The sequence below is a fragment of the Globicephala melas genome, chromosome 8, assembly GCF_963455315.2.
Source record: "Globicephala melas chromosome 8, mGloMel1.2, whole genome shotgun sequence".
NCBI lineage: Eukaryota > Metazoa > Chordata > Mammalia > Artiodactyla > Delphinidae > Globicephala > Globicephala melas.
Genome location: NC_083321.1, coordinates 60,410,158 through 60,434,498, shown reverse-complemented (window position 1 = coordinate 60,434,498; position 24,341 = coordinate 60,410,158). Strand labels below are relative to the sequence as shown.

Genomic DNA, 24,341 nt, shown 5'->3' with positions numbered 1-24,341 from the left:
TATGCCTGGAGATGTATTGTAAAATGTTACCTGTATGAAAAGAAGCCAAGTGGTTTATTTGATTTCACCATCTTCTTTATTATCAGTATTTATTGAGGACTACAGTATTAAGGAATCGAAAAATCATCCCAAGCACCTAACACAATCCTTGGTGTGGAGTAAGTGCCCAATTAATATTTGTTAGATGTACACAGAACATATAAATAATGATAAAACTACCTCATGTTAAGTATCAATGAAGCAACAGGAGGAATAATCGAGCTTTCTGGAGGAAGGTGCTGGTGCTTTGATTATGTTGCATTTGAGACAGCGGTAGGATAACCAAGAAGATATATTCTTATTTTTAAGAATAGTGGCAACTGAATGCAAGTAAATGAAGGGAGGGAAAGTAAACTAAAAACAAGAGAAGAAAATAATATTAAGAAAGCAGAAAATGATAGATACAGGTATATAAGAGAAAGGTGGAGAGTTAAATATGACAAGGAGAGATGTGAGTTCTTCAGAAAAGTGAGTGAAGAATGAAATAGGATATTGAAAATACATCAGGAGGTATTTTAGTTGATGGATGGGACCTTACAAGTCACATTAAATAAGTTTACCAGTTTGTTAATTAAAGACACAAAAAACTTTGTGCTCTCCATTAAAATAACATAGTTTTAATATTACAACATTTTGGAAAGACCACTTATCTTGCCTCTCATTGCTTCAGAGAAGGAGAAAATTAAAAAGCCATTTATCACCACTAGCTAGGTCCTTGGTGTTCCATGTGTTACAAAACAATTTCAATTCAGATGCTCAAATTGTTTTTAATTTTACGCAGCAATAGGAATGCATTTTTCAGCTCCATTCAAATGCCATTTTCTTAGGGAACAGCTAAGGAGTCTTTCACTGGAAAATCATACAGTTCTCAGAAAAGAGACCCTACTATTTTCTGGCTCAATTTTTTTCAATGACAGCATGATTTAGAAAGGCAATAGAACTATTATCGTTTTCTGAGTCTTAAAAAGTTTTGGTAAGAGTTACCTCCACAGTCCCCTTATTTGGCACCTCAGGCAAGCCACCTAAGTACAGTGCCACAGGTTTCCTACCAGGTGACAGGGACTTCTTCCCCCAGCATCAGTGCTGTGACATGATATTAAGCCTTCCTCATTCTCACCCTACTCACCCACCATGTGTTATCACTTAAATGCTCATAAATGTCCTGGGCTCACTAATGAGGTGGTGTGGATAGGGCAGAGAAGTCCCTCTGTTAAATGATCGTCATCTTTAAAATGATCTTCAAAAGCCACTGGCATGCAAGTTGGGTATACATGGTGAAAATAATGGGTAGTATTTTATGCAAAAAAATGCTATCAGTGATCTTTAGTATGAGTTTAGTATAATGGTTCCTAACACAATGTGTTGGATCATCTGCATGGACTAATCACAGAGCTTTGATTTCACTTTTCTGAAAGGTAACATGGTTTGTCTTAGAGGAGACTATGGAGCTGACAAACCTGTCTTCTACTTTTGCTACCTACTACCTGTGAGACCTTGAGACTTGATTTACTTTCTCTCAAAAATGGGCATATATCTAGTTCTCAATGTTGTTAGATAGTTCAAATGAGATAAAGCATCAGCCTTACAGATAGATGGAACTCAATCCTTGGTATTCCTCATTCAAAAAGATATTTATGAAGCATCTTCTATGGGCCAGCCCTGGGCTGAGAATGTACAGATGAATAAGCCCTACTCCTTCCTCTGAAAGCACACGCAATATAATAGGAAAAACAGGCATGTATAATAAGTGGTGGTGATTCTCAGCCATGGGTGCTATTCTGGATGTGTGGGAAGCTTGGGTGGGGCACAGAGAGCATGGCAGCTGCACTGGGGAGGTAGGTAGGCATATCATAGAAAGCTTCACAGAAGAGGTGTTTGACACTGTATAGAAAAATGATAGATACAATGAGGAGGATGGCCATTGTGGGTAGGTCTGTGTTTTTTTTCAGACAAAGAACATTCCAAGCACTTATCCCTCCAATGCTGAAAGCTTTAAGGGTTTTTTTCTTGTTTTTTGTTTTAATTTAAAAATATATGTATTATATACTATTTTTAATTGAAGTATAGTTGATTTACAATGTTGTGTTAGTTTGGGATCTACAACAGAGTAATTTAGTTACGTGTGTGTGTGTGTGTGTGTGTGTGTGTGTGTGTGTATATATATAAATACACTTTTTCACACTCTTTTCCATTATAGTTCATTACACAATATTGAATATACTTCCCTGTGCAATACAGTAGGACCTTGTTGTTTATCTATTTTATGTATAGTAGTTTATATCTGCCTATCCCAAACTTCCAATTTATCCCTCTCCACCCCGTTTTCCCTTTGGTAACCATAAGTTTGTTTTCTATGTCTGTGAATCTGTTTCTGTTTTGTAAATAAGTTCATTTGTATCATTTTTTAGATTCCACATCTAAGTGATATCATATGATATTTGTCTTTCTCTGTCCAACTTACTTCACTTAGTATGAAAATCTCTAGGTCCATCCTTGTTGCTGCAAATGACATATTTCATCCTTTTCTATGGATGAGTAATATTCCATTATGTATATATACCACATCTTCTTTATCCATTCATCTGCTGATGGACATTTAGGTTGCTTCCATGTCTTGGCTATTGTAAATAGTGCTGCTGTGAACACTGGGGTGTGTGTATCTTTTCAAATTAGAGTTTTGGCTTTTCCAGATATAGGACCAGGAGTGGGATTGATGGGTCATATGGCAACTCTATTTTTAGTTTTTAAGGAACCTCCATACTGTTTTCCATAGTGGCTGCACCAATTTATATTCTCACCAACAGTGTAAGAGGGTTCCCTTTTCTCCACACCCTCTCCAGCATTTATTGTTTATAGACTTTTTCATGACCAACGTGACGTTGGTACCTCATTGTAGTTTTGATTTGCATTTCTGTAATAATTAGCCATGTTGAGCATCTTTTCATGTGCCTGTTGGACGTCTACATGTCTTCTTTGGAGAAATGTCTATTTAGATCTTCTGCCCATTTTTTAAAATTTTTTTTATATATTCAGCTGTATGAGCTATTCGTATATTTTGGAGATTAATCCCTTGTCAGTCTCAGTGTTTGCAAATATTTTCTCCCATTCTGTAGGTTGTCTTTTCATTTTGCTGATGGTTTCCTTTGCTATGGAAAAGCTTTTCAGTTTAATTAGGTCCCATTTGTTTATTTTTGCTTTTGTTTCCATTACTCTAGGAGACAAATCCAAAAAACAATGTCACTGCAATTTCAGTCAAAGAGTGTTCTGCCTATATTTTCCTCTAGAAGTTTTATAGTATCTGGTCTTTCATTTAGATCTTTAATCCATTTTGAGTTTATTTTTGTATATGGAGTTAGAAAATGTTCTCATATCATTATTTTTTACATGTAGCTGTCCAGTTTTCCCAGCACCACCTATTAAAGAGACTGTCTTTTCTCCACTGTATATTCTTGCCTCCTTTGTTGTAGAGTAATTGACCATAAGTGTGTCGGTTTATTTCTGGGCTTTTGATCCTATTCCATTGATCTTTGTGTCTGCATTTGTGCCAGTACCATATGATTTTGGTTGCTGTAGCTTTGTAGAATAGTCTGAAGTGAGGCAGCATGAATCATCAAGCTCTGTTCTTCTTTCTCAAGATTTTGGCTATTAAAGGTCTTTTGTATTTCCATACATATTTTAAATTTTTTTGGGTTTTGGTGAAAAATGCCATTGGTAATTTGATAGGGATTGCATTGAATCTGTAGATTGCCTTGGGTAGTGTGGTCATTTTCACAATACATATTCTTCCAATCCAAGAACACAATATATCTTTCTGTTTGTGTTGTCTTCAATTTCTTTCATCAGTGTCATAGTTTTCTGAGTACAGGTCTGTTGCCTCCTTAGGTAGGTTTATTGCTAGGTATTTTATTCTTTTTGCTGCAATGCTAAATGAGATTGCTTCCTTAATTTCTCTCTCTTATCTTTCATTCTTAGTGTATAGAATTGCAACAGATTTCTATATATTAATTTTGTATCCTGCAACTTTGCTGAATTCATTGATGCCCTCTGGTAGTTTTCTCTTGGCATCTTTAGGATTTTCTCTGTATAGTTTCATGTCATCTACAAACAATCACAGTTTTACTTCTTCCTTTCCAATTTGGATTCCTCTTATTTCTTTTTCCTCCCTGATTGCTATGGCTAGCACTTCCAAAACTGTGTTGAATAAAATGGTGAGAGTAGGCATCCTTGTCTTGTTCTGGATCATGGAGAGAATTCTTTCACCTTTTCACCATTGAGTATGATGTTAGCTGTGGGTCTGTCATATATAGCCTTCATTATGTTGAGATATGGTCCATCTATGCCCACTTTCTGAAGAGTTTTTATCATAAATGGGTGTTGAATTTTGTCCAAAGCTTTTTCTGCATCTACTGAGATGACCATATTGTTTTTATTCTTTAATTTGTTAATGTGGTGTATCACACTGATTGATTTGAGGATATTGAATTATCCTTGCATCCCTAGGATAAATCCCACTTGGTCATGGTGTATGCTCCTATTAGTGTATTGTTGGGTTCAGTTTGCTAGTATTTTGTCGACAATTTCTGCATCTATTTTCATCAGTGATATTGGCCTATAACTTTCTTTTTTGTGGTATCTTTTCTGGTTTTGATATCAGGGTGACAGTGACCTCGTAGAATGAGTTTGGGAGTGTTCATTCCTCTGCAATTTTTTGGAAGAGTTTCCGAAGGATAAGTGTTAACTCTTCTCTAAATGTTTGATAGAACTGACCTGTGAAGCCATCTGGTCCTGGACTTTTGTGTGTTGGGAACTTTTTAATTATTGATTCAATATCATTTCTGGTAATTGGTCTGTTCATATTTTCTATTTCTTCCTGGTTCAGTCTTGGAAGATTGTACCTTTCTAAGAATTTCTTCATTTCTTCTAGGTTGTCCATATTATTGGTGTATAGTTGCTTGTAGTAGTCTCTTATGATCCTTTTTATTCTGTGGTGTCAGTTGTAATTTCTCCTTTTTCACTTCTGAATTTATTGACTTGGACCCTCTCCCCTTTTTCCTTGATGAGTCTGGCTAAAGGTTTATCAATGTCGTTTATGTTTTCAAAGAACCAGCTTTTAGTCTCATTGATCTTTTCTAATTTTCTTTTTAGTCTCTACTTTTAGAATTTTATTTTTTATACAGCAGGTTCTTATTAGTTATCCATTTTGTACGTATTAGTGTATATATGTCAATCCCAACCTCCCAATTCATCCCATCACCACCCCCTGCCACTATCCCCCCTTGGTGTCCATATGTTTGTTCTCTATATCTGTGTCTCTATTTCTGCCCTGCAAACCGGTTCATCTGTACCATTTTCTTAGGTTCCACATATATGCATTAATATACGATATTTGTTTTTCTCTTTCTGACTTACTTCACTCTGCATGACAGTCTCTAGATCCATCCACGTCTCTACAAATGACCCAATTTCATTCCCTTTTATGGCTGAGTAATATTCCAATGTGTATATGTACCACATCTTCTTTATCCATTCGTCTGTTGATGGGCATTTAGGTTGCTTCCATGACCTGGCTATTGTAAATAGTGCTGCAATGAATATTGGGGTGCATGTGTCTTTTTGATTTATGGTTTCCTCTAGGTATATGCCCAGTAGTGGGATTGCTGGATCATATGGTAATTCTATTTTTAGTTTTTTAAAGAACCTCAATACTGTTCTCCAAGTGGCTGTATCAATTTACATTCCCACGAACAGTGCAAGAGGGATCCTTTACTCCACACCCTTTCCAGCATTTGTTGTTTGTAGATTTTCTGATGATGCCCATTCTACCTGGTGTGAGGTGATACCTCACTGTAGTTTTGATTTGCATTTCTCTAATCATTAGTGATGTTGAGCAGCTTTTCATGTGCTTCTTGGCCATCTGTATGTCTTTGGAGAAATGTCTATTTAGGTCTTCTGCCCATTTTTTGATTGGTTTGTTTGTTTCTTTCAGGTGGACCTGCATGAGCTGTTTATATATTTTGGAGATTAATCCTTTGTCCATTGGTTCATGTGCAAATATTTTCTCCCATTCTGAGGGTTGTCTTTTCATCCTGTTTGTAGTTTCCTTTGCTTTGCAAAAGCTTTTAAGTTTCATTAGGTCCCATCTGTTTATTTTTTGTTTTATTTCCATTATTCTAGGAGCTGGATCAAAAAAGATCTTGCTGTGATTTATGTCAAAGAGTGTTCTTCCTATGTTTTCCTCTAAGAGTTTTATAGTGTCCAGTCTTACATTTAGGGCTGTAATCCATTTTGAGTTTACTTTTGTGTGTGGTGTTAGGGAGTGTTCTAAATTCATTCTTTTACATGTAACTGTCCAGTTTTCCCAGCAACACCTATTGAAGAGGCTGTCTTTTCCCCATTATAAATCCTTGCCTCCTTTGTCATAGATTAGTTGACCATAGGTGCATGGGTTTATCTCTGTGCTTTCTATCCTGTTCCATTGATCTATATTTCTGTTTTTGTGCCATTACCATATTGTCTTGATTACTGTAGCTTTGTAGTATAGTCTGAAGTCAGGGAGTCTGATTCCTCCAGCTCCATTTTTTTCCCTCAAGACTGCTTTGGCTATTCGGGCTCTTTTGTGTCTCCATTCAAATTTTAAGATTTTTTGTTCTAGTTCTGTAAAAAATGCCATTAGTAATTTGATAGGGATTGCAATGAATCTTTAGCTTGCTTTGGGTAGTACAGTCATTTTCACAATATTGATTCTTCCAATCCAAGAACATGGTACCTCTCTCTGTCTGTATCATCTTTAATTTCTTTCATCAGTGTCTTATAGTTTTCTGCATACAGGTCTTTTGTCTCCCAGGTAGGTTTATTCCTAGGTATTTTATTCTTTTTGTTGCAGTGATAAATGGGAGTGTTTCCTTAATTTCTCTTTCAGATTTTTCATCATTAGTGTATAGGAATGCAAGAGATTTCTGTGCATTAATTAAGTATACTGCAGCTTTACCAAATTCATTGATTAGCTCTAGTAGTTTTCTGGTGGCATATTTAGGATTCTCTATGTGTAGTATCATGTCATCTGCAGTGACAATTTTACTTCTTCTTTTCCAATTTGTATTCCTTTCATTTCTTTTTCTTCTCTGATTGCCGTGGCTAGGACTTCCAAAACTATGTTGAATAATAGTGGCAAGAGTGGACATCCTTGTTTTGTTCCTAATCTTAGAGGAAATATTTTCAGCTTTTCACCATTGAGAATGATGTTTGCTGTGGGTTTGTTATATATGGCCTTTATTAAGTTGAGGTAGGTTCCCTCTATGCCCACTTTCTGGAGAGTTTTTATCATAAATGGGTGTTGAATTTTGTCAAAAGCTTTTTCTGCATCTATTGAGATGATCATATGGTTTTTCTTCTTCAGTTTGTTAATCTGGTATATCACATTGATTTATTTGCATATATTAAAGAATCCTTGCATCCCTGGGATAAATCCCACTTGAACATGGTGCATGATCCTTTTAATGTATTGTTGGATTTTGTTTGCTAGTATTTTGTTGAGGATTTTTGCATCTATATTCATCAGTGATATTGGTCTGTAATTTTCTTTTTTTGTAGTATCTTTGTCTGGTTTTGGTATCAGGGTGATGGTGGCCTTGTAGAATGAGTTTGGGAGTGTTCCTTCCTCTGCAGTTGTTTGGAAGAGTTTGAGAAGGATGGGTGGTAACTCTCTTCTAAATGTTGGATAGAATTCACCTGTGAAGCCATCTGGTCCTGGACTTTTGTTTGTTGGAAGATTTTTAATCACAGTTTCAATTTCAGTGTTTGTGATTGGTCTGTTCATATTTTCTATTTCTTCCTGGTTCAATCTTGGAAGGTTACTCCTTTCTAAGAATTTGTCTATATCTTCCAGGTTGTCCATTTTATTGGCATAGAGTTGCTGGTAGTAGTCTCTTAGGATGCTTTGTACTTCTGCAGCATCTGTTGTAACTTCTCCTTTTTCATTTCTAATTTTATTGATTTGAGTCCTCTCCCTCTTTTTCTTGATGAGTCTGGCTAACGGTTTATCAATTTTGTTTATCTTCTCAAAGAACCAGCTTTTAGTTTTATTGATCTTTGCTCGTTTTGTTTCTATTTCATTTCTTTCTGCGCTGATCTTTATGATTTCTTTCCTTCTACTAACTTGGGATTTTGTTTCTTCTTCTTTCTGCAGTTGCTTTAGGTGTAAAGTTAAGCTATTTGAGATTTTTCTTGTTTCCTGAGGTAAGCTTGTATTGCTCTAAACATCCCTCTTAGAACTGGTTTTGCTATGTCCATAGGTTTTGGATCACAGTGCTTTTGTTGTCATTTGTCTCTAGGTATTTTTTGATTTTCTCTTTGATTTCTTCAGTGATCCATTGGTTGTTTAGTAACATATTGTTTAGCCTTCATGTGTTTGTGTTTTTTGCAGTTTTTTTCTTGTAGCTGATTTCTCATCTCATAGCATGTGGTTGGAAAAGATGCTTGACATGACTTCAGTTTTCTTAAATTTATTGAGCCTTGTTTGTGGTCTAGCATGTGATCTATCCTGGAGAATATTCCATGTGCACTTGAAAAGAATGTGTATTCAGCTGCTTTCAGGTTTAAGCTCTATAAATATCAATTAAGTCCTCATAGTCTAGTGTTAGTTAAGGCCTATGTTTTCTTATTGATTTTCTATCTGAATGATCCATCCATTGTTGTAAGTGGGGTGTTAAAGTCCCCCACTATTATTGTGTTACTGTCAATTTTCTCTTTTATAGCTGTTAGCATTCGCCTTATGTATTGAGGTGCTCTTATGTTGGGTGCACATAGATTTTCAATTGTTATATCTTCTTGGATTGATGCCTTGATCATTATGTAGTGTCCTTGTCTCTTGTAACAGTCTTTAAAGTCTATTTTGTCTGATATAAAAGTATTACTACTCCAGCTTTCTTTTATTTCCATTTGCATGGAATATCTTTTCCCATCCCCTCACTTTCAGTCTGTATGTCTCTCTAGATCTAAGGTGAATCTCTAAATAAATAAAGAAAGTGAATCTCTTGTAGTTGGCATACATACGGGTCTTGTTTTTGTAGCCATTCAGCCAGTCTGTGTCTTTTGGTTGGAACATTTAGTCCATTTACATTTAAGGTAATCACTAATATGTATGTTCTTATTGCCATTTTATTGTTTTGTATTTCTTTTTGTACACCTTTTTTTTTCTTTTGTTCTCTTATCTTATGGTTTGATGACTATCTTTAGTGTTATCCTTGGATTCCTTTTTCTTTTTTGTTTGTATCTATTATAGATTTCTGGTTTGCCGTTACCATGAGTTTTTTTTTTTTACAGTGGTCTGTATATATATGCAGCTGTTTTCAATTGCTGATCTCTTCATTTCAAATGCATTTTAAACACCCTTGATTTGTACTCTCCTCCCCTCATGCTGTTTTTGATACCATACTTTACATCTAGTTGTTTTGTGTATCCTTTAACCACTTATTGTGGATACAGATGACTGTACTACTTTTCTCTTTTAACCTCCCTACTAGCTTTGTGTGTGGATGATTTCCTATGTTTACTGTATGTTTGCCTTTACAAGTGAGCGCTTTCCTTCTGTACTTTTCTTGTTTCTAGTTGTGGCCTTTTCTTTCTTGCCCAGAGAATTTCCTTTAACATTTGCTGTAAAGCTGGTTTGGCTTTACAACAATTCTTTTAGCTTTTGAAAGCTTTAAGTTTTAGCTGTGCTTTCTTTCCTTGGTTCTTTCCACTACAATTCTCAGAATTCCATCTGGCTGGCCTCTCTGCCTCAAGAAGTGAAAGAGCCAGGCAGTTGTCACCTATAATTTCTTAGTCATGGTAGAACTAGCAGCATGCTATGTATGTAGCCAATGATACAGAAAGGATGAAACCTACTTGGTCCCAAGGGGAAGATATTTGATTTTTTTTTTTTAAATACCACTTAGAAGCTATCAGGTAGCTTCTAATACCGACTGCAATCACTGCTTAAATGTTAGTATCAGGGTATAACAAAAATTCCCGTGCATCTGTAGGTCTTGACTGTCAGGTAATTCACCATATATGTCTTAGTAGAGTAAAAGGGTAATTACATGTTGTAAAAAGCTCTGTTTGTTCCAGATTTACATGCTAGGAGAAATTGGCTGACTTTGTGTAACACAAAAGGAGTCAATTTCTGTGAGCACTTCATTGGTACCTTTTGCACTTAATCTAAGTGTCACTAAAACTTTTAAAGGGACATTTTTGGAATAACTTGAGGCAGAATATTAAAGTAATTAGTTTAAGGTAGTGATAAGTGAGATTACTGAATATTTCTTTGTTTTCATTATATGGACCAGGTTATTGGTGAGGACGCTATCAGTGATTCCAGTTACTCATTAATCTTGCTTAGTAAGCATCATTGATCTTTACCCAAGAAATGTTGGTACTCTCTAAACCAGTGGAAGATAAATGGTAAAGGAAAAGCCTGAACAGTTTAAACAAAAAAATACAATTCGCAAATAAGCACATAGAAAAGAAAAGGTCATTCTCATAAATAAAGAAATACTCATAAATCTGAGGCATCATTTTATACCTAGTATCAATTTTTTTTAATTATAATAGCTGGGCTTATAAGATTGTGGTGAAACTGGCACATATACGTATGTTTTTAGAAGCAATAAAATGGTAGAAATTTTGAAAAGTAATTAATAACGTAAGTCATAAAACATAACCAAATAAATATTTCCATTTGGGGGAATACATTCAAAGGAAATTGTCAAGTAAAAAAAAGTAATTGATATCACTATGTTCATTGCAGCATTGTTTATAATATTAAAACAACAGAAATAACCCAAATATCCATTTGTAAAAAAGGATGATTAAATAAATTACATCTTCAGAGTAAGTAACATTATATAACACCAAAATAATAATTATGGAAACCTTGCCAGGAGTGATTAAATTATAATGTAAGGGGGGGAGGAGGAATGCAGATATGAAGTTATATATGGTCTGTGTATATTTAAAATGATATGAAACACATGTGGAAATACAGAGAATCAGTAGCATAGAGTTTAAAGTACATACACTTGGCAACAAGAGGGGCTTTAGTTTGAATTCTGGCTCCATATTTGCAAGCTGTTGTTTTCTGACATGTTAAGTTCTTTGTGTTTTCTTAAATATAAAATGGGGATTCTCATAACTTCCTTATAGGACAGCTCTGAGAATTAAATTAGATGATTCTGTAAAGTCTGAGACAAGGCAGTGGAATTATATGTGAATTTTTTTTACTCTCATTTTGATTTCCATTAATTTTTTTAATTGAAGTATAGTTGATTTACAATGTTGTGTTAGTTTTGGGTCTACAACAAAGTGATTCAGTTACGTATATGTATATGTGAATATATATATTTTTCATATTCTTTTCCATTATAGTTTATTACACAATATTGAATATACTTCCCTGTGCAATATAGGGACCTTGTTGTCTACCTATTTTATGTATAGTAGTTTATATCTGCTAATCCCAAAGTCCTAATTTATCCCTCTCTGCCCCCTTTTCCCTTTGGTAACCATAAGTTTGTTTTCTATGTCTGTGAATCTGTTTCTGTTTTGTAAATAAGTTCATTTGTATTTTTTAGATTCCACAACTAAGTGATATCATATGATATTTGTCTTTCCCTGTCTGACTTACTTCACTTAGTATGATAATCTCTAGGTCCATGTGGCAAATGGCATTATTTCATCCTTTTTTATGGATGAGTAATATTCCATTATGTATATATACCACACGTTCTTTATCCATTCATCTGTTGATGGACATTTAGGTTGCTTCCATGTCTTCGCTATTGTAAATAGTGCTGCTATCAACACTGGAATGCATTTATCTTTTCGAATTAGAGTTTTCTCCAGATATACGCCTGGGAGTGGGATTGCTGGATCATATGGTAACTCTATTTTCAGGTTCTTAAGGAACTCCATACTGTTTACCATAGGGGCTGCACCAGTTTACATTCTCACCAACAGTGTAGGAGGGTTCCTTTTTCCCCACACCCTTTCCAGCATTTATTATTTGTAGACTTTTTGATGATGGTCATTCTGACTGGTGTGAGGTGATACCTCATTGTAGTTTTGATTTGCATTTCTGTAATAATTAGCAATGTTGAGCATCTTTTCATGTGCCTGTTAGCCAACCCAATATGTGTCTTATTTGGAGACGTCTATTTAGGTCTTCTCATTTTTTGATGGACTGTTTGGTTTTTTTGTTATTGAGTTTTATGAGCTGTTTGTATATCTTGGGAATTAACCCTTGTTGGTCACATCATTTGCAATATTTTCTCCTGTTCCCTGGGTTGTCTTTTTGTTTCCTTTGCTATGCAAAAGCTTGTAAATTTGATTAGGTCCCATTTGTTTGTTTTTGCTTTTATTTCTATTGCCTGTGGGGAGTGACCTAAGAAAACATTGCTACGATTTATGTCAGAGATTTTTTTTTTTATTGAAGTATAGTTGATTTACAGTGTTAATTTCTGCAGTACAGCAAAGTGATTCAGTTATACATATATACATTTTTTATATTTTCCATATGGTTTATCACAGGATATTAAATATAGCTCCGTGTGCTATACAGTAGGACCTTGTTGTTTATCCATTCTATATATAATAGTTTGCATCTGCTAACCCCAAACTCCCAATCCATCCCTCCCCCACCCCACTCCCCCCGGCAACCACCAGCCTGTTCTTTGTTAATCTATTTCTGTTTTGTAAGTAAGTCCATTTGTATCATTTTAGATTCCACATCTAAGTGATATCATATTACTTGTCTGTCTCTGATTTACTTCACTTAGTATGATAATCTCTGTCCATCCATGTTGCTGAAAATGGAATTATTTCATTCTTTTTATGATTAATATTCCAGTGTTGTGTATATGTGTGTGTGTATATATATATGTGTGTGTATATATACACCACATCTTTATCCATTCATCTGCCTTTGGACATTGGTTGCTTCCATGTCTTGGCTATTGTGAATAGTGCTGCTATAAACACTGGGGTACATGTATCTTTTCAAGTTACAGTTTTCGTCTTTTCCAGGTATATGACCAGGAGTGGGATTGCTGTATCATACTGCCAACTCTATTTTTAGATTTTAGTTTTTGAGGAACCTCCATACTGTTTTCCATAATGGCTGTACCCATTTACATTCTCACCAACAGTATAGGAGTGTTCCCTTTTCTCCACACCCTCTCCAACATTTGTTATTTGTAGACTTTTTAATGATAGCCATTCTAACCAGCATGAGATGATACCTCACTGTAGTTTTAATGTGCATTTCTCTAGTAATTAGCCACGTAGAGCAACTTTTTATGTGCCTGTTGTTGGCCGTCTATGTGTCTTCTTTGGAGATATGTCTATTTAGGTCTCCTGCTCATTTTCTGATTGGGTCTTTATTTTTTTGATATTGAGCTGAATAATTGTATATTTTGGAGATTAATCCCTTGTCGGTTGCATCATATGCAAATATATTCTCCCATTCCATAGGTTGTGTTTTCATTTTGTTTCCTTTGCTATGCAAAAGCTTGTAAGTTTGACTGGGTCCCATTTGTTTATTTTTGCTTTTATTTATATTGCTTTGGGAGATGGACCTAAGAAAACATTGCTACAATTTATGTCAGAATGTTTTGCGTGTGTTCTCTTCTAGGAGTTTTACAGATCCAGTCTTAAATATTTAGGTCTTTGATCCGTTTGGGGTTTATTTTTGTGTATGGTGTTAGAGAGTGTTCTAATTTCATTTTTTTTACATGTAGCTGTCCAGTTTACCCAGCACCACTTATTGAAGAGACTGTCTTTTCTCCATTGTATATTCTTGCCTTCTTGTTGTTGTAGATTAATTTTGACCATAAGTGCATGGGTTAATTTCTGGGTTTTCTGTCCTGTTCCATTGATTCATATGTCTGTTTTTGTGCCAGCACCATACTGTTTTTATTACTGTAACTTTGTAGTATTGTCTGAGAGTGTTATACCTCCAGCTTTTTTCTTTTTCCTCAGAATTGCTTTGGCAATTCTGGGTCTTCTGTGGTTCCATATAAATTTTAGAGTTATTTGTTCAAGTTCTGTGGAAAATGTCATGGGTAATTTGATAGGGATCACATTAAATCTGTAGATTGCTTTGGATAGTATGGTCATTTAAACAATATGAATGCTTCCAATCCAAGAGCATGGGTTATCTTTCCATTTCTTTGCCTCATCTTCAGTTTCCTTTATCAGTGTTTTATAGTTCTCAGCATATGTCTCATCTCCTTGGTCAGGCTTATTCCTAAGTATTTTTTAATGCAATTTTAAAGGGGATTTTTTTTTTACATTCCCTTTTTGATATTTCATTGCTAGTGTAAAGAAATGCAACAGATTTCTGTATATTAATTTTGTATCCTGCAACTTTACCAAATTCATTGATGAGCTCTAGTAGTTTTCTGGTGGTGCCTTTAGGATTTTCTCTGTATAGTATCATGTCAGCTGCATATAATGACAATTTTTCCTCTTCCCTTCCAATCTGGATACATTTTATTTCTTCTTTCTTGATTGCTGTGGCTGATTTCTATTAATTTTATAATGTTGTTTTTACAACAGAAAACATTTTAATAATTTGATATTGACCACCAAAATTATAATATACTCACAAATATACACCTTGTGGCATTGACTATATGGCTAATTGAAGTGATCTAAATAATTAATTATGCTTATTTAGTACAAAAGAAAGATCTCAAAGTGCACACTCTGCTAAATCATATGTTTATTTAACACTTATGTAGCTTTTACCATGTAAGACAGACAGACACTGTTCTAAACACTGTATTCATTGAATACCCTATGAGGAAGGTACTGTTACAGAGAACTTTAAGAAACTCAATCAAGGTCACATTGGTCTGTGTGGCAGAGCTGAAATTTGTACTCAGGCAGCCTGGCTACATGGTCCAGCTCCTCAATGCTATGCTGCCTTTCAGTTGGCCAATCAAAACACACTTAGTGGACATAAGTGATGATCGGCACTATGAGGGATGCCAGGAAACAAAGGATACTATCCTTAATTTGAAGATGACCATTCTCTAGGCCTTAGCCATAGTCCCCAAATTCTGCTCTCTCAACCTCAGATAAATGTCATCCATGTCACAGCTAAATGCTAGTCACAGAGAAACACCTCCTCTCACCCATAATAACAAAAGTTCTGAATGAAAACCTGCAGCCTGTTTGCTTGGCTCTGTATGGCAATGTCAGTGTTTTCAAAGTATGTGCTGAGAAGTCTTAGAATTGTGTGAAGTTGCCTCATGTTCTGCAAATATTTTACTCAAGTTTCTCTCTACATATATTTGTATATACACACCTTTACACACTACATGTATATGTAACTAATGTTACAAGTAAGTTTTTAAACTAATACTACAAACTAAAATTACACACTGAAATACCATTTATTGTATACTTTAATACATAGGAAACTCACAATTCATTACAATATGCTCTTGGATTGTCATTGTGCATATCTCAGATGAAAGAGTCTCCCTAATTGAAGAGTATTCTGAGATTGTAAGACAAATTCTTTCAAAGCCAAAAAAACTGTTACCATTTGGAAGGTGATATGATGGTTAAGAAGAATGGCACGTCTAGATACCATTTCGAGCACAGGTATTTACCACATGAATTTGGGCAAGTTTTAAACCTTCCTTACCTTAATTTCCTCATCTGTCAAATGGGACAGTACATACCTCATAGAGTTGTAAGAAATAATATACCTAGAAAAGTAACTCAGGCAATAAGTACTCAATAAGTATTAGATACTACTATACATACAATATAATTTCTAGTGCAAAGATACAATATAATTTCTAGTGCAAATACTTATCTATAAAATCAGTCTTACCTTGTTATCATGCAACCAAATATGGAATAACCTTAAGTTCTAACTAATGTTGATATGCAACTGGAAATCCCATTTTTCAAGTTTTTGTGTTCATTCAACAGTTGAATTATTGTTATTTTTACAAGTATGCAAATATAAACTAATAAATTTATACTAATTAAATACTACTACAATTTTCAAATTTGCTGTTTAAAACTTTGTTAGAAAAAAATGTTCTGCCTTAAAAAAATAATATATTGCATCATAGTGAAATTTGTTTTTATGTTACCTTATTCCAAGGGGAAAATAATTACCTCTTCCAAATATATGTATTTCTTTTCATGGCTACCCTTCATTTAAAGCTTGCTTTTGAATAATACATGTTGAAATCAAATTATAACGAAATATTAGCCCCTTATCTGGTAGAGTGTTATACTGGGGTGGACGATTCTGCTTATCACCAAAGAACAGTCAGTTAATGTCTCCTGTATTTCTTCCAAGATTGATTCTTTTCATGACAATAAGACTATTAGAATGTGCAAAGATATTTTAAATAAATGATTGTGTTTGTTTTTTCTTTCTTTTCTTGCAGTCATTCCCAACACAGCACTACAACCCGCCAGCCTTCAGTGAGTCTCCAACGGGCCATCTCCCTGGAAGGGTAAGACGATAAGAATATGGAGCCTTCTCTTAAACCAAACCGAGCACTTGTCACTTTGAGCATAAATTCTTTCCTTCCTTCCTTCCTCCCTCCCTCCCCATGTTACCCCTTTTTTTCTTTCTGTTAGCAAATCTCTATGAAGCTTATGTTATATATATGCCAAGCACCGTGCGAGGTACTACACTGAACAAGTCAAATAAGATCTTTTCCTTCAGAGGACTCATTATCTATTGAGAGTGACAGAAATATAAACACACACCTGCACATAACAGTGTAAGCATCACACAGGAAATACGTATGAGGGATTAATGAAGGATCCAGAAAGGATATCTGACCGAGAATGGGTATCAAAGAGGGAGGGGGGGGACAGGTCAGGATGGTTTCAGAGAAGATATAACTCTCAAGCTGAGAACTGAAGCATCTGTGGATATTTGCCTGACTGACAGATATTGGAAGGAAGGGTACTCCCTGCAGGAGAAAGAGCACATGCAAAAACATGAACATCTAAGCAGATTTCAGATGTCAAAAGGCCACTGAGTGATTTCGCGCAAGTTGTGCAAGGCAGGAAATGAGAATGGTGATGTTGGCTGGCCAGGCTTACGTGTAGAGGACTTAGTATTTCGTATTTCTAAATTCCCCAATCAGATAGAAGCTGAAGGGGCTGAGAAGAAGGAGTTAATATTTCCATCCACTTGCTTTATAATCGCAACTGATTTAACTGACAACACTTAATTGGTTACTGTATAAAAATTAAATCACTATTTTTCCAATATCTGTTACCAACTATGCTTTGTTCAACCCTATTTCTCAATGACAAGTAGACTTCCTTAATGGCATTTCAGTTAAAATCTCTATTATTTAGTCTATTTTAAAATCTTGTGTTTTCAGTCAAACGTCTGTCTCTCTTTCCAACAAATTAAGACTTGGGATCCACCAAAGTGCTCTGCAGTTGATAGAGGAGTGATCTGCTCTCTCTCTCATACCACCCTCTAGATCTTCCTTTCTCTTAGATTTCTTCTCTGGTAGAAATGAAGATGTTTAAAAAAAAAAATGGGAAATGGCATTCCTCACATTCTCCTGTGGCAGTCCTCCTTTCTGTTGGCTATCACGGGTGATGTAGCCTGGATGGGTAGAGAACCAAACACGCACCAATGCTAAGAAACTCAACTCCCCCAGCACGTGGTCCCCTGGGAGCATCAGCGATCTTTTCTACAAAACCCCCTGGCAGTAGCACACTATAGTCCTCTGATGCACTCACCCACTTTGCCCCAGCTGCGTCAGTCCCTCCTCACAAGCACATAGTCACCCTTTCTCATCTGTCCTCAGCAGCTTCAAATGTGAGCTTGCAGACATGAGCAGCATGCATCTTTCCTACCCCTCAGGTGGAACTTACTAGGGCTAGTCCTTGCCTCCTTTCTTTCTCCCTGCCTGACATTCTCATCTTCTCTCCCCAGGGCAAGTCAGCAAACTCCATGACCTAGTGGACATCCACTTGGGAGGGAGATGTTAGCCTTTCCTTCCTGGAACAGCATAAATCTTATAAACACTTCATGGGGTGCCCTTTCTTGCCTTTAGCGAAGGAAATCCACTGCATGTCCGCAAACCCATGGGAACGTGAGTGAAAGGAATGTGACCTCTGCATGAACACTGCCCTCCCCTCAAAAGGATACCTCCTTCTCTTCCTAGTCCTACTCTTCTGTTTTTGGCAGTAAAGAACATCAAACAATTTTAGCTCCTCTATTAAAAAAGAAAACAAAAACTGAGATAGGAGTGGGGGAGGAGTCAAGATGGCAGAATAGGAGGACATGGAGTTCACCTCTCCCCATAAGTACATCAAGAATGGAACAATTCTGACAGAGCACTTGCTGAACACTAGCAGAGGACCTCGGACACCTAAAAGGACGAGAACAATCCCCATGCAACTGGGTAGGACAAAAGAAATTTTAAAAAGACAAGAGGAAACAGGACACGACCTGCACCCCTTGGGGGGAACTGAAAGAGGAGAGGTTCCCACACCCAGGGAAGCCCCCTCGCTAGTAGGGAGACCAGCTGGGGAGCTTCAGGGGCTCAGAGGATAGCACAGCGACCAGTCTGTGGCAGGCAGGACAGAGTAAGACCTACATGAATGTTTGGTGCCACAGCCCGGCACGTCCCAGCCTGAGACATGTGTCTGCTGGTGCGGACAGAGGCTGGGTGCTAGAACCTGGGGTTTGGAGAGCAGACTCACTCAGGGAGGGGACTGCTGTTAGCTGCAAAGAGAGAGCCTGAAGGTATGGGAGTACAGAGCTCTACAAGCGGGAATGTTTGTGGAAGAAGCCCTGGCCACCATTGCAGCCCCCTTCCCCACGTGCCAGCCCCTGCCTCCCTGGGCACTAGAAGGGGCTCCTGCCTGAGCAGGCTTGCAGGCCTCACCCTCCTTGGCCACGGCCTGCAAGAGCAGGCTCACATGCCCCACCCACTGCGGCTGCCTCCTTCACCCCTGCCCACCCCAGCAGGCTGGCATTTGCCCCACCTGTTGCTGCCTCTGACCCCACCCACCTAGGCAGGCTCTGGGGCAGCCTCGGGAACAGACACTGGTGGAAGGCCCACATGCAGAGGTGGGGCTGAAACCACAGCTGAGCCTCATGGGCCATGCAACTAAGGAAGAGCGGAAATCTCTCCTCACAGCTGTGGGAACTGCGGATTTACACCCCAGCTGCCAGCTCTGTAAACTCAGCACCTGCAGAATATCCAAATGAGTGAGTGCTCCCCCAGCTGAGATGGGTCTAGCTTTAGCAACTGTGGGTTTGTGGGCACATACACATGGGGACTAGACCGGGCCAGAATCTGAGCTGCCTCCATAGCTCCCACAGCAGGTCTTGGTGCACAATTACTGCAGTCCTGGGACCTGACTGCAGTGGATCTGTGCTGGTAGTCTGGTGAAAGCAACGCCTGAAAGACACCAGGGCCAATTGCCGGCATACCCGTTGTTAAGGTGGGTCTGAGAGCAGTTCCAGCAATAGTATAATTTATGAGCCAGCCCAACAGGTGAAAAGTGATGCAACAGAGCACACTCACAGTTGAACAGCTCTGTAGGAGGAAAACCCAGTGGTTTCTCTCCCAGAGAGAGTGCTCCAATCCTGCCTATGTCACACTGCAGGTCAGAAACACAGCTCAGAAACAGATCTCGGGGCCTCTACTCCAACTGGAGAGCAGACCCTGCCCCTGACAGGGCAGTGACAACCTCAGAGCAAGGGGAGGCCCCCATTCAATATCCAGTGCAGGCTCAGGTCACCACAACATCAGTCACTCCTCTTACCAAGGGGATAATGGCCAGCATACACTGAGGAAAGAGGTGGCAGACAAGCATATTAAAAACAGCTCTAGCACCAAAAAATATTAAACCCACTTAGGCTACACAGGGACGTTCCCACATAAAAATAGCCCTACAAGACAGTCTGAGGGTCAGGCATCGGGAGAAAGAACTGCCCCCCCAGAGCATTTGGCTTTGAAGGCCAGTGGGTCCTGAGTGCAGGAGCTCCACAGGACTGGGAGAAACAGAGACTCCACTCTTGGAGGGTGCACACAAGGTCTCACATGCACTGGGACCCAGCACAAAGCAATACCTCCATAGGAACCAGGGCTAGACCTAACTAGGGGTCTTGGAGGGTCTCCTGAGGAGGCAAAGGTCAGCGGTAGCTCACTCTGGGGGCAAGGAAACTGGTGGCAGAGGCCCCAGGGAACACTGATCAGCATGATCTCTCCCAGAGGTCCCATTTTTGGCACCAAGACCTGGCCCCACCCAAAAGCCTACAAGTTCCAGAGCTGGAATGCCTCAGGCCAAACAACCAGCAAAACAGGAATACAGCTCCACCCACCAGCAGACAGGCTGCCTAAAGTCATACTGAGCTCACAGCTACCTCAAAACGCACCCCTTGACACGGCCCTGCCCACCAGAGAGACAAGACCCAGCTCCACCCACCAGACAGCAGGCACCAGTCCCTTCCACCAGGAAGCCTGCACAAACCCCAGGACCAACCTCACCCACAGGAGGCAGACAACAGAACTAAGAGAAACTATGATCCTGCAGCCTGTGGAAAGGAGACCACAAACACAGAAAGGTAGACAAAAGGAGATGACAGAGAAATATGTTGCAAATGAAGGAACAAGATAAAAACTCACAAGAACAACTAAATCAAGAGGAGATAGGCAATCTACCTGAAGAATAATTCAGAGTAATGATAGTAAAGATGATCCAAAAGTTCAGAAAAAGAATGGAGGCACAGACTGAGAAGATACAAAAAAAATGTTTAACAAGGAGCTAGAAGATTTAAAGAACAAACAGAGATGAACAACACATTAACTGGAAGGAATCAATAGCAGAATAACTGAGGCAGAAGTGAGCTAGAAGACAGAGTGGTGGAAATCACTGCCACAGAACAAAATAAAGAACAAAAAATGAAAAGAAATGAGGACAGTCTCAGAGACATATGGGACAACATTAAACGCACCAACATTCACATTACAGGTGTCAACAAAGGAGAAGAGAAAGAGAAAGGGCCTGAGAAAATATTTGAAGATATTATAGCCAAAAACTTCCCTAATATGAGAAAGGAAACACTCAAGTCCAGGGAGTGCAGAGAGTCCCATACAGGATGAACCCAAGGAGGAACACAGACATATATTAATCAAACTGGAAAAAATTAAAGAGAAAGAAAAAATATTAAAGACAACAAGGGAAAAGCAACAAATAACATACAAGGGAATCTCCATAAAGTTTTCAGCAGAAACTCTGCAGGCCAGAAGGGAGCAGTAAAATATATTTAAAGTGATGAAATGGAAAAAGCTACAACCAAGAATACTCTACCCAGCAAGGCTTTAATTCACATTTGACAGAGAAATCAAAAGCTTTACAGACAAGCAAAGGCTAAGAGAATTCACCACCAAACCACGTTTACAACAAATGCTAAAGGAACTTCTTTAGGTGGAAAGAGACGAGCAACTTAATACACCCTTGTGTATATATAGACAGCTATATCAAAACCTCATGGGGGGACTTCCCTGGTGGCGCAGTGGTTGAGAGTCCACCTGCCGATGCAGGGGATGCGGGTTCGTGCCCCGGTCCAGGAAGATCCCACATGCCGCGGAGTGGCTGGGCCCGTGAGCCACGGCCGCCGGGCCTGCGCGTCCGGAGCCTGTGCTCCACAACAGGAGAGGCCACAGCAGTGAGAGGCCCGCATACCACACACACACACAAAAAAAAAGAATCCACCTGCCAGTGCAGGGGACATGGGTTCAAGCCCTGGTCTGGGAAGATCCCACATGTGGCAGAGCAACTAAGCCTGTGTGCCACAACTACTGAGCCTGCGAGCCACAAGTACTGAGTTCGCGTGCTGCAACTACTGAAGCCCGCGTGCCTAGAGCCCATGCTCCACAACAAGAAGCCACCGCAATGAGAAGCCCGCACACTGCAACAAAGAGTAGCCCCCACTTGCCGCAACTAGAGAAAGCCCATGCACAGCAACGAAGACCCAGCACAGCCATAAACAAACAAGCAAGCAAACAAATAAATAAATTTTTTTTAAAAAGAATAAAACTTAAAAATTTTAAAAACCTCATGGGAACTGCAAACCAAAAAACTACAATAGATACACACACACACACACACACACACACACACAACCCAAACACACACTAAAGATAGTCATCAAATCACAAGAGAACAAAAGACGAAGGGAAGGAAAAAAAGCTACAAAAACAATTCCAAAACAATTTTTTTAATTGTCAATAGGAACATACATATTGATAATTACCTTAAATGTAGTAGGAACATACATATTGACAATTACCTTAAATGTAGTTGGATTAAACGCTCCAACCAAAAGACATAAACTGGCTGAGTGGATACAAAAACAAGACCCATATATATACTGTCTACAAGAGACCCACTAGGGACACATACAGATTGAAAGTAAGAGGATGGAAAAGGGTATTCCACGCAAAAGGAAACCAAAAGAACGATGGAGTAGCAATATTCATATCAGACGAAATAGACTTTAAAATAAAGACTGTTACAAGAGACAAGGAAGAACACTACATGATCAATCCAAGAAGAAGATATAACAATTGTAAACATGTATGCCCCCAACATAGTAGCACCTCAATATATAAGCCAAATGCTAACAGCCATAAAAGGGGAAATCGAGAGTAACACAATAATAGTGGGGGACTTTAACACCCCACTTACACCAATGGACAGATCATCCAGACAGAAAATCAGTAAGTAAACACAGGCCTTAAATGACACATTAGACCAGATGGACTTAATTTTTCCATCCAAAAGCAGAAGAATATACTTTCTTCTCAAATGCACATGGAACATTCTCCAGGATAGATCATATATTGGGCCACAAATCAAGCCTCAGTAAATTTAAGAAAAATGAAAACATATCAAGCATCTTTTCATACCACAAGGCTATGAAATTAGAGATCAATTATAGGAAAAAAAAACTGTAAAAAAACACAAACACGTACAGATTAAACAATATGTTACTAAACAACCAGTGGATCACCAAAGAAATCAAAGAGGAAATCAAAAAATACCTAGAGACAAATGACAACAAAAACACTATGATCCAAAACCTATGGGACACAGCAAAAGCAGTTCTAAGAGGTAAGTTTTTAGCAATACAATCTTACCTAAGGAAACAAAATCTCAAATAAACAACCTAACATTACAACTAAAGCAACTAGAGAAAGAAGAAGAAACAAAACCCAAAGTTAGTAGAAGGAAAGAAATCATAAAGGCCAGGGCAGAAATAAATGAAATAGAGACTAAAAAATAAAAAAGATCAGTGAAACTGAAAGCTGGTTCTTTTTCCTTTTTCTTTGAAAAGATAAACAAAATTGATAAACCATTAGCCAGACTCATCAAGAAAAAAAGGGAGAGGGCCCAAGTCAATAAAATCAGAAATGAAAAAGGAGAAATTACAACTGACACCACAGAAATAAAAAGGATCATAAGAGACTACTACAAGCAACTATACACCAATAATATGGACAACCTAGGAGAAAAGGACAAATTCTTAGAAAGGTACAATGTTCCAAGACTGAACCAGGAAGAAATAGAAAATATGAACAGACCAATCACAAGCACTGAAATTGAAACTCTGATTAAAAAACTTCCAACAGGGCTTCCCTGGTGGTGCAGTGGTTGAGAGTCTGCCTGCCGATGCAGGGAACACGGGTTCGTGCCCCGGTCCAGGAAGATCCCACATGCCGTGAAGCAGCTGGGCCTGTGAGCCATGGCCGCTGAGCCTGCACGTCGGGAGCCTGTGCTCCGCAACGGGAGAGGCCACAACAGTGAGTGGCCCGCGTACCGCAAAAAAAAAAAAAAAAAAAAAAACTTCCAACAAACAGAAGTCCAAGACCAGATGGCTTCACAGGTGAATTCTATCAAACATTTAGAGAAGAGTTAACACCTATCCTTATGAAACTATTCCAAAAAAACTGAGAGGAATTAACACTCCCAAACTCATTTTATGAGGCCGCCATCACCCTGATACCAACCAGGCAAAGATACCACAAAAAAAAAAAAATTACAGGCCAATATCACTGAAGAACATAGTTGCAAACATCCTCAACAAAATACCAGCAAACTGAATCCAACAACACATTGAAAGAGTCATACACCATGATCAAGTGGGATTTATCAATATCCACAAATCAATCACTGTGATACACCACATCAACAAATTGAAGAATAAAAACCATGTGATCATCTCAATAGATGCAAAAAAA

The 24,341-nt window shown here is 38.1% G+C and overlaps 1 protein-coding gene across 26 annotated transcripts in view; it reads left to right on the top strand.

Moving 5' to 3' along the window:
- Window positions 1-24,341, top strand: part of DLG2 (discs large MAGUK scaffold protein 2) — a 2,016,902-nt gene that overhangs the window by 1,579,903 nt on the left and 412,658 nt on the right. For all 26 annotated transcript variants that reach the window (XM_060303825.1, XM_060303817.1, XM_060303816.1 and 23 more), the window contains one exon: window positions 16,494-16,562. In XM_060303825.1, coding sequence (XP_060159808.1) covers window positions 16,494-16,562 — 69 coding nt within the window. The remainder of the gene's footprint in view (window positions 1-16,493; window positions 16,563-24,341) is intronic.